General features: G+C 36.0%; 1 protein-coding gene across 1 annotated transcript; it reads right to left on the reverse strand.

The window, feature by feature from the left end:
• Positions 1-50: 50 nt before the first annotated feature.
• On the reverse strand, positions 51-12,017 carry LOC18445464 (inner membrane localized protein). The gene is made up of 5 exons (XM_011629224.3): positions 11,816-12,017; positions 9,797-9,929; positions 7,531-7,630; positions 2,672-2,758; positions 51-340 (listed from the first exon to the last, which is right to left on the reverse strand). The coding sequence occupies exons 1-5, from the start codon at positions 11,865-11,867 to the stop codon at positions 206-208; spliced, it is 507 nt and encodes a 168-aa protein (XP_011627526.1). The 5' UTR covers positions 11,868-12,017; the 3' UTR covers positions 51-205.

Below are 12,017 nucleotides of genomic sequence, written 5' to 3' on the forward strand. Positions count from 1 at the left end.
CCCAAATTCTCATCAGATTTTGCCAGAAATTTGAATCACATGAAAACATAGACAGTAATCTTCTTTATGCATTAGCTACGAAATTCTTCACAAATGTGTTCCCAACAAGAAAATTCAAAAATATCATGTCAAATAAACTGCATGGACAAATCTCTTTGCCCCTTATAGCAACAAACACGCCACTGCCAAGGGTGCTTCCGCATTTCTAAATTGCAGCTTCAACTTCATCAGAAGCCACAGCCACCCCATTCGGCTCATCATCCGCTCGAAGCTGAGATGACACATTGTCTATGGCAGAGTTTAGCTGTGCGATCTTTTCTGTTAATACTTTCCGCGTTTTCTGCAATTCATGATGACATCATGAATATAATGTTAACATTAAGCTCTGCCTCTCAGTTAATAAAGGAATATTTTTCTTAATCACTATATTCTTCTAGAGATAATGTAGGATACCATTCACAAAATAAGTGATCTTAGATATATAATTATAAATGTAGATTAGCATTCCTAATAAAATGGTCCAGAAAGAATATTGTGGCTGAGTTACATGAGCATCATTTTCAAGTACCAAGGCCCCAACATCAGTTTTCTGGTATTGGGTGGTGATCAAGGAGGATGTTATGTAGGTCTTTGGGGAGTTTTACAATGAGGCTAAAGGCTCATGGAACTCGTAAAGCTGCTACTTTATCTATTTGTCACTGCAATAATGCATAAGGCAGGTTCTGGAAGGTGATCAGCGAAAGTATGGTCCCCTTTCTCAGATCAATTTTGATTGTTATGGGGCTACACAACATGTACTCGTGCAAACTTATACCCCAGTGATTTACCCCAAAAAAAAAAATGCAAACTTATCCAGCGACCCTTATGCACCATAAGTCATTGTTCTAAATGCCTGAGGTAGTGTACGAGAGTCCGGAAAGGACTCAACTAGACTTCCTCTTAGAGTGGTGAACAGGAAATCCAGGAAATTCAATTCAAAAGGTGGAAAGAGGGAAATGAATCTACAGTCACTAGTTTAACATGTAGAGTTTATGCTAACTAGCCTGGTATCAGAGGTTGAGGTGTCGAGGTTAAGCGCTTTATATGCATCCTAAAAGATGTTCAAAAGATTTGCGTTTGAGTTTGCACGACATGTTGGTGTTGACTTCACTTCCGGGTGCTAAAGTCTTACCATGAACAACTCAGTTCTCGCCAAATTCCTTATTTTAATAGTAATATCTACAGGAATTATTAAATTTAAACCAAATATACTGGAATTGTTTTTGAACTCCTCGTTATTCTCTGACCCAAGTGCTCAAGCTAGACGCGCTCTCCAGTTTGAATCCAACAGTTGACATAAAGATTTACTTTGCGAAATTGGAAAAGCCTAGTGTTTTCTAAATTTGGAAAAAGTAGAGAGCTTGATTCGGTTTGCCTGTGAATGAATCAAGGGCCACGTTCAACTTTTCAGTCAACAGTCTTGACGATTGGTAGGTACCCGTGATGGGTGTTAGGTATGGGGGGGTAGAGTAGGAAAACAAAAAAAGTAGAACAGCTTTAGAGACCGACCTGTTGTATGCAGGGATGAAAACTTGGGCCATAGCATATTGAGGCTTTTCCATCTTCTTGTGGATAAAACTGCTTACTGAGGGGTGAGGAAGCATAGAAGGGTTCTCAGTTGAGAACATCGAGGTCACTATCAATCATGTCACTGATATTGCTCTTTCTAGAACTGGAATAAGTAATTCCCACTAAGAGATTGGTAATCAATCATTTAGATCATCTATATATCTCTTTGCAGTACTTCATAAGTAACTCCCTCCCTTCCTCTGTAATGTTAATCAACTGCAGATCAGCTAAAAGTTTAGGGTCAACAGAGGACCTTATCAGAGTGAGTGCAGAGGACTGTAGCAGACAGAGGAGGACTTCCGATCCTAGAGATGACAAGCTTTACGATGATATATTTCCCAAATTTACTAAGGGAAGCTAAAAAAATGATGTTAGCTTGGCCAAGGATGTAGTTGTGCGGATAAGACTAAGCATATGACATTTTCCTTGTACAGAGCAACTCGTATGATATCCCTAATCAGCAACAAAAAATGGAGGAAAAAAAAAAACAGGTTTATGAACTGACTTAGGTAAGGTGAAATAACATATATTGTAAGGAGAATGTGCTTTAAAACACAGGATACCAAGTACATGAAAACCAAAGGCCAAAATTACCCTCCCTACTGAAGCAGTCTTCTCATCTATTAAAAGTCCTAGTCTAAGGTACTAGGTTAAGCAAAGTGAAACTCCAAATGGAGTTGGAAGGCACATGTTATGGGACTAAGAGTCTAATTGCAAAGATGCAACTGGTCTTTCATAACATGCTAGATTGATGAGCTTAACTTGATTAAACATCATTGTGATTGTAAAACTTGCTCAAACAACTTTCTAGATGCATTTGGATTCCTCATCAGAAAAAGTGTATGTTCATACGCTTTTGTAAATGTATCATTTTAGAAAATGACACATCATGGACTTATTAATGTGCTGCATCCCATTCTACTGGCTCATGAACTTCAACCCACGGGGACTACACATTAGAGCTTGAATAAGTCCATGACACTGAAACAACATAAAGCACAATGATTTTCTTTTCAGAAATACGGAAACTACATCATTTGAAAAGTAGCAATTAAGACTTTACCTCCAACGCTTTTTCTTCATCATAAATAAATTTTGGTAGCTTCCGCATCAGATCTTTTCTGTCAGCTCCAGCTAGCGCTTTGCTAATCTGCAAAGAATTTCACAAGATAATAGAGAACTTGGTTAATAATAATAAATTGCTAGAGAAGAAACTCTGCTGTTGTCCATTGACAACCAAAGTACTATCATGAAATAATTAACAAAACAAAGAAAAAGAACAATCTGCTAGATAACTCATTCTAGTATGGGGAACATTCTAATCATCACGGCATGCAATTGCATGCACCATATGGCCATTCTTCTCAGTATCACAACTGACATAACTTGGAAGCATCATATAACTATATCCAGCTATTAAGATGTAATTATCTGTGCGATGCTTTTACATCCAAATAAACTCTGGTCCGAACATTCTGAATTTTTTGGATACTAAGGATTTGAATTAGCGGATGTCATGGGAAACTGCTTTGAATTTTATTCAGTAGCTATCAGGTCAGTTGCTAGGCTTCCAGAGAAAACTGTGAGTGACAAACAGGAATGAAAGTGGAAAACAGGAATGAAAACGCATAGACCATACATTGATAACCCCAAACCACATTCAACATGACTTTTAAAGATCTATCCAAGAATCAATAAGAGACTGTAGGTATTGTTTGGATTGACGAGTATTTAGAAGTGCACAATTCTTCAGATTCACAAAACAAAGCCTAGATGTTGATGAAAAATTTAAGTATTTTGCTAAATCAACTTTATCATGAAATTTCACACCTGTTAGAACTGAGAAATTCAGATGTTCATACTCAAATCATTAGTAAGTAAACGAGCTATGTATTTTTTATTACATCTTGAAACTGTTGTAGGTTACTAGATTCGTACTGAGTGATGTGGTTCTTGACATACGTTCAAAACATGTTCCAAGTTACATATTTGGTCATGGCTAGTCACAAAAATCAGTTTACCATGGAAGAATCAACTTTAAACAATAAGTATGCACTATTGAGGTTTATTTTGGCTTCTAAAACAAATGGGTTTAGGTGATTTGGTTTCTAAAACACGAACCTCAAATAATGTTGTTAAGAGAAGCAAGCAAAGGTGAATGACACTTATCAAACAACAACAACAAATCACACACATACACATAAATACAAACACACATTTTGTTCTAGTGTGCATCCCTACCCACCTTCCTACAATACACCCTCAGTTAGGACCACATTATCCATATCAAAGACCCTATTGAACCAGCTAAAAGAACCTGCTCAGCAAACTCAATGAATTATGCAAACCAAACTAAATATATTGAACTATCAACTATGAAATGTCCAAGTTAGACCTTGCAAAGCAAGATTATTTATCGCGGCATGGAATCTGATAGTATTGCCAAATATGTGAGTTCCGAGTGAAGTGACGCAGCATCCGATAGCAATGCTACGAGTCATTGCAGTACAGCAACAATTAGCCTATCTAATACGGCCAACTAGAACTCAGCATTTGACCATACGCATGACTAATCTTGTCTAGAAATCAAGACCAATCCCAAATTGGGCAAAATAAGTAAATAACGCATTTCCTTGCCACATCATTATTGACTTGAACAATAATGTTACAGCTTCCTAAGACAACAATTGAGAGTCACATGGCAAACATTCGAGACAACGTGCAGCCATACTCAAAATTGAACTCACAAAAAAAAATAAAAAATAAATAAAGTGTTCAACATTTTGAATAAATAATTAAATATGTTCAATAGCATTAATGTTTTATAAATTCCAAGTTCCAACAATAACTGAAACAGCTCAGCACATTCTGGCATTTTAGATCCTACCAAACACCCATGTTTTAAGACACACACACACAACAAATAAAAAATGAAGAATGAATGCTCAAAGGATAATAGATACTCAAAAAACTTAACACGCCAATTTCAAATATTGTTGTTAAGAGAAGCAAGCAAAGGTGAATGACACTTATCAAACAACGACAACAAATCACACACTAAATATGAACATACATTTTGTTCTAGTGTGCATCAGCCATCCCTACCCACCGGCCTACAATGCACACAGAGTTTGGACCACATTATCCATATCAAAGATCCTATTGAACCAGCTAAAAGAACCTGCTGAGCAAGCTCAATGAATTATGCAAACCAAACCAAACCAAACATATTGAACTATCAACTATGAAATGTCCAAGCGAGACCTTGCAAAGAAAGATTATTTACGACGGCATGGAATCTGATAGTATTGCCAAAAATGCAAGTCCCAAGTGAAATGAGCATAGCATCCCACAGCAAAGCTACCGAGTCATTGCAGTACAACAATTAGTCGATCTAATAAGGCCAACTAGAACTCAGCATTTGACCAAACGCATGACTAATCTTGTCTAGAAATCAAGACCAATCCCAAATTAGGCAAAATAAGTAAATATCACATTTCATTGCTACTTCATTATTGGCTAGAACGAGCTAATCAATAGAGTTAATAATGTTACAGCTTCATAAGACAAAACAATCGAGAGTCAGAAAACAGTCGAGACAAAGTGCAATTGTACTCAAAATGGAAGTCAAAAAAAGAAAAAAAGTATCCAACATTTTGAATAAATATTTCTTTTTCAATAGCATTAATGTTTTATAAATTCCAAGTTCCAACAATAACTGAAACAGCTCAGCACATTCTGGCATTTTAGATTCTGCCAAACACCCATGTTTTAAGACACACACAGAGAAAAAATGAAGAATGAATGCTCAAAGAATAATAGATACTCAAAAAACTCTTTCTGGATTTCTAATGACATTACATTGGACGAAGTATGAAACATCATAAACAAGACGTGTCCTCTTCCTTGATCCATACTGGGAACTCACTCAGCTTTATTGAACCCAGTATTCTGCTATCAAATTGAAGCCCAATGCTAGAAACTATGGCTTGAAAAATAAAAGACATCTAGAGATTGTTATATAGACTGTGTTTACAAGTTTCTGCAGCTGGAATAGCAGTTTTCTCTTTCTCTTTAATGTTCCCCAGCCGGCCCTGCACCTCATCTCCCCCCCCCCCCACCCATAATAAATAATAATAATAATAATAATAGTAATAAGAACAACAACAACAATAATAATAAAAAGAAGAAGAAGAAGAACAACAACAACAACAACAATAATAATAATAATAAGAAGAAGAATAAGAATAATAATAATAATAATAACAATAATAATAATAATAATAATAATAATAATAATTTGGCTTCCAATAATACTGGCTGAGAATATGAAAGCTTGGTTGAGTTGGCATCTAGCTGATCATGTTCCTCATTCCACTACTTATAATCACTCTATTAATCAACTTTTTTATGTTTCTTGGTTTCTGTTTGGAAGATATAGAGAGTTCATATCCGAGCTATTTGACCACTAGATGTCAAATCTGAATTGTAGCCAGTTAGCTTGCCATCCCTGGCAAGGTAGTAGACAATTTCTGATCCTGGGCACAGGAGCAATTGCACGCCTAACACTAGTAAATGGGATTTCTCTAGCCTCTAATAAACACAGGTCCTACAAATACCACTCCTTTCAGATAGACATGCCCCAAATACTAAGCAGTCCCTCAAAAAAGAATATCCCTGGCATGTACTCACTATGGTAGTTTTGGCATTTGAGGACTTGAGCTCAGAAACTTGAAAGAGTAATCCTAAAGACCCAAAAGAATCAGCAATCGAGTGATGCTGCTATACACCCTGGTCATCCCATTCCAATTTTTGTATAAATAGACTGTTATTGGATATTGATTGGACACCTTTGTTGGGAGATATGAACAAGAGTATTTCTTGTCCATGGTAAGTTCCTAATGCTATTACTCCATTGCGTTCGAGACCTGTTTGATTCATTAATGCAAGCTGCTTCATCAGATGGATCAAGGAAGGAAGAATATTCGAATGCTTGTCATATCTCTTGAAATGTTGCTATACCTTTCAACGTATCTAAGTTGTCTTCCCTATCACTCTTCATAAGTATTTCAACATGGAAAATTTGCCAAAAAAATCCTGTTTTATTTTTGAAGTTTAAAAATACTATCATTTATTCCATATTTTTACACTCAAGTATCAAGTCCCACTTTTTGAGAGTGTATAGTGCACTTCTATTTTGTTCTTTTTTCTATGCATTGGAATAATCTCAAATTTGGAGATTACATACTTTTTACCATCATACACTTGTAAAAAATATAAGAAAAATAGTTCAATTGACATAAATACCCCTAAATTATCTAGAGGTAATTTGGCAATTTTATTTCTTTCAAATTATGTTCTCTTTTTCTATTTTTTACAGGGGCATAATGGTGAGAAGTATGGATAGCCCAAATTTGAGCTTAATCCAATGTATTAAAAAATTAAAATCAAAATACTTCATACACTCTCAAAAAATAGGACTTACATAAAATATGAAATATTTGCTGATTGCATATAAACACCAAACTCAATTGCAGTGAAGGAAACAGTCTTCTATTGCTAAGGATGTCTCCTTCATTTCCAATTCTGTCGAAACTTGGAGGAGCCGTACTAGTGAACTTGTTGTTTGAACTATGCAAAAATAAATATATAGTTCTTTCCTTTTCTTCCATTAAACTTCCAATAGACAAATAACCTCTTTCATCTTCTTGTGTCATCTATAGTAGGTGTGAAGGATACTTTAGTAACTCATTATATAATCAGAAAAGGAAGGGATGTGGAACACTGTCACGCCTATTGGAGACCAATCTGAACAAAACCATTCAAGAGATAATTTTGTTTCACTGATAATCATGCCGAGATGGATACAAGTTTCCAAACTTATGTCCTCTTAAAATACAGGAAAAAAAAAAGGAATATTACCTGAGGGGCATATACACAACCAAGGGTTCCCACGATAATTCCTCCCAATACAAAGCCTCCAACAAAAATACTTGCACTACTTGGTCTTCCAGCATCCCCACTGCAATTTCACAGAGAGCAGAAGTATAGTATGATATAATGGGCAAAGCTCGTTGGACAAAGCTCATTTTGAGAAAGGACAAAGCTCATTACTTTTCAATGAAACTACAACTAGCGAACAGAGAAAACGACAATGCATTTGCAGTCAAAACATGTTTTGACCTCCATTGTGACACCATTGCTCTTATTGGCATACCTAAATTATCATAACTAAATAACCTGGAAGTCCGATTTCCAGCAAATCGGATTCGCAATAAAGATAGAATCAGGGCCAAATCAACATCATTCTGAACCACCACACAAAGAAATAGTAGTTTCAATCTGTAGGCAGCTTTTAAAAAATCCGGTGTTAAGAAACAAAACAGAGCTCAGTTAAATTAACTGTCGAAACATTTCCCACTAGCTGCCCTAACCAATTTCAGGACTGCGTAGCTTTGAATATTATGCATCATATTTTACAGAACTTAATGAAAGTCACGTTCAGGACTCATAACACATGCAGCCTACATACCAGGACAACAAACATAGTACTTCTAATATAGTGTTCTGAATTAACTTTATAGCTAGTTAAGTAAATAAACCACATAGAGAAACAAGCTGCTGGAATGTTTTTTTTTTTTTTTAATCATGTTAAATTCAGAACATGATAAAACCAATAAGCAACTAAGGTATTATGCTTACACCTTATAGTTGTATATGAAAAGCTTTTCCAAAATGGGATAGAATTTGAAATTAATACATTAGGAAGAACTTAGGTGTAGCAACAATAGGTGATAAGATGAGAGCAAGTAGCCTTAGGTGGGCTAGCCATGTGCAGCGCCGACCCAGTACGACACCTGCTAGGAGGTGTAAGTTAGTTCAAGTTGAAGGCTCAAAAAGGCAAGGGGTAAGCCTAAAAAGACATGGTTGGAAGTAGTGAGAAGATATTGGGACTTATGGCATAAGTCCCCACTGAGGGTATGGACCTTGATAGGGCAGAATGGCAGACCAAGATTCGTGTAGCTCACCCCAAATAGTTTGGTAAAAGGCCCTGAGGATGACAATGATAATGATGATGATAATGAATAAAATATTTTAAAAAATGATGATGATGAATGAAAATATTTTCCAAATAAAAACTTTTATTTGCACAAAAGAAGCACAGAAAAGATACTTGGCCTTGGAAACAAACAAATGCAGTTTACACAATTTAGCAGATACAAATATCATTTCCAATATTCTACGTCGTACTTAAACGGAGATGAATTTCAGACTAAATATGAAGGCAAACCACCAAAGCTGCTATCCTGGAGAGGGAGTAAGCAAAGGTTTCTCCCTGAAGATTTGCTCTTCTCCTTTCACATCTATCCTTATGGATAAGCAGGTTTAAGGAAAAAGACAAGTTCTCATGTCTTGCTTGCCGTAGAAGAAACTTGATGAAAAGAATCAATGTAGCTGCTGTCTAATATAAATATATAATTGGAAAGTCATGGAAGTATGTGCTAAGAAATCACAAAGCAGATTCCTCTTTGCAGACACAAGGAATTTGATTTATCTGACTAGATTTCCATGCAACAACTATCTGGTAAGTAGTAGAGTATTAGAATATAACTATCAGACCAGCAAATTGCGTGCTTGATTCTGTCTATTAACTTATAACATTGTACAATTGTGAACATTGAGATAAGTTCTCTGCACCGCTCTCTGTGATTTAATACGTGCCTGGTGAATTTCTCTGAACAAGAACCATACAATTGTGAACATTGAGGTAAATTCTCTGCTTTACTCTCTCTTATTCAAGATGTGCCTGGTGAATTCATTTGAACAAGAACCTTACTTCGCAGTTTCACTCAGAAAATCATTGGGCATAACAAGAGAATGTGTGTCTTAGGAAATTCTGATATAAGCAATGCACATGGCTGACTTTGCCATCTTTAAGTTCAAAAGAAAATACCAAATAGTGCCTTTATATATACAGGCACACACACACACACACACACACACACACACACACACACATACACACACACATACCACAGGATAAATTGAATTTCAACTAAGCGAGCACCAAATGAATCTAGGTGCTGGTGTCTAACAAGCCAAGCTTACATCTGCCTTGCACATTAGAAAGAGCAATTTGCATAACTAAATCAACAAAAACATAGCATTGATTGGCAAGTCAAAATACCTGTATCCACATCGCACAGTAAATGGACTGTCACAGCTCAGGCTTTTTTCTTTCCTTTGCTGGGTGGAACTAAAAGACAGGTTCCTCGGAGTAATATTCACAACGCCATGATCCAAGGGCTTCAAAGAAAGACCTTCCAGAAATATATCATGACATACAAATTACAAAATAATTTAATGACTATAGTCCGGCAAAATCAAACACTATTATGTAATAAGAATGAAAATCAGCATATCCAAAAAAATGTAGAAGGAAACATGGTCCTTCTCAATAATATATTTATGTGATTATCCAACACATATCACTCCTCCATCAATGTAAGATAGCATAAAATTCACTGCAAAGATGAGAAACAATAAAAATCCTAAGTAAGCCTCAAAATCCAGGATTCACACATTTGCACACAAATACTTTACTATGAATAGCTTCCATTTACAATAGCGGGAAACAGGGAACAGAGAATCTAGCACAAAACTACTAAACATCCCTAAAACGTATACTTTGAAGACTAAACCTTTGATTCTTGGACAGTCTAAATTTTGATTATCCAACATGAAGTAGTGGTTCAATTAAAAGAATAGAATGCACTGAGAAAGGTCATAAGAAAGATAGAACTTGGGAAACAAGGGGAGGTGCATAGCAAATAAGCTCATTTTTACCACAAAATGTAAGTGTTGTGCTTAGGTTCTTAGGATTAAATGTGAATGCCTCTTTGAGACACATTGGTGTACACAAATGCCCTCCAAATGCATAAAAAATAATAAAAACCTATTGCATGTGCACTACTAAGTAAAGAATACGATGAATGGTACAATTCCTGGAACTGCCATTCAAGTTGGTGTAATGATATTGTTGATAATTTGAAAAAGATGTTTGTAAGGACTCCCATATAAATGAGGGGTTCAAACCCCTTTGGGAGCAACTTTCTCACTAAAAAAGTTGCAGCCCTCCTCAATGTGCTTGGCCTGGTCAATTTAAAAAATTCAAGTGATACAAGTTGCAGCTTGGTAATTATGGTGCATGCCCATGCCATGACCCTAATGCCATTGAACAGGGCCCCTCATCTTGCCGATTCATCCAGTACACACAGCATTGCACTTCCGCTTTGGATCCGTCCATGAGTAACAGCATTATCTCTCGAAGCTTACAGCTATGAATGTGAACATGACAGACGTGTAATAAACAGGTTATTGTCCGACACTCCAACCGAGTTGGCTTATGAATAACCTTTCATGGGGAATTTCCTATTTTATGACACTAGGCCCCCTTTGCTTGACCTATCTACTAACAATACCATTAAAAGTAATGCAGGATGCCTATCTCGTCTTCTATGTCAAAGACTACTACAATTTGAGTTTACCAATGCTATGGCATATAGATTTTTATGCATTTTATAAATTGTTATTGATATACACAGTAAGGGTGGTGAGATTTTGGACCCATTTTTTAACAAGCACAGAAACAACAATGCATTCTCTACAGAAAATAGTCATCATCGCATCCATCAATCACATCCTCCCAATCATTCCTTACCCAATCATCTTGTTTGTGTTTTTCTTTATTGGAAAATTGTTATCAATTAGTAAGCAAGTATAAATCAGTACCTGGAAACGAGCCAAGCTTGCAGGGTATATCATGTATTATAAGAAGTTTGCCTTTAACTACGCAAGATGATGTGTTTATTGAGAAATAAGGATTGATATTCAACGAAACAAATTACAATACTACAGAGAAGTTCTCCATCAAGTCTATGCTACAAAAAGAACAAAAGGGGAGTGACAGGAACCGGTTTGGTCGAAACAGAGTAATAAAAATCATAATAACAATAATCAAATCAAATCAAGGCACATAAAAACTTAATTTCCATAAAGGCAAATATTCGAACAAATCAATCACATAAAATGATCAAGTCAAGCCACAGAAGATCTTATGAGTAGGAACAATCAAAATCTAATAAGCGGCTATAAAAAACCATGAGAAATTTAACTAGAAAAAACACAAAAGAGATGAATTTCTTACCTCTATTGGAGGAAGAATGAAGCAACATGGCAGAATTAGCAACTGCGGCCATTTTCGCAGGGTTTCAAAAACAATTGTAGGGTTTTTTTCTCTCTTCTGAGAGGCGGAGGCAGGAGTGATTGAGGAGCGATAGATGAGAACAAAATCCTTCCCTAATAAACAGTTCTCAGATGGCTGGTCGTCGATATAAACGAAGTGAACG

This window comes from Amborella trichopoda, chromosome 9 (genome assembly GCF_054954075.1).
Source record: "Amborella trichopoda isolate Santa Cruz 75 chromosome 9, AtrichopodaSantaCruz75HAP2 v2.0, whole genome shotgun sequence".
Lineage (NCBI taxonomy): Eukaryota > Viridiplantae > Streptophyta > Magnoliopsida > Amborellales > Amborellaceae > Amborella > Amborella trichopoda.

Coding starts and splice junctions, on each gene's coding strand:
- LOC18445464 (XM_011629224.3), bottom strand. CDS start 11,867: ATGGCCGCAGTTGCTAATTCTGCCATGTTGCTTCATTCTTCCTCCAAT. Junction 9,930..11,815: donor TCATTCTTCCTCCAATAGAG/GTAAGAAATTCA, acceptor TATTTCTGGAAG/GTCTTTCTTTGAAGCCCTTG. Junction 2,759..7,530: donor GTTGTGTATATGCCCCTCAG/GTAATATTCCTT, acceptor AATTCTTTGCAG/ATTAGCAAAGCGCTAGCTGG.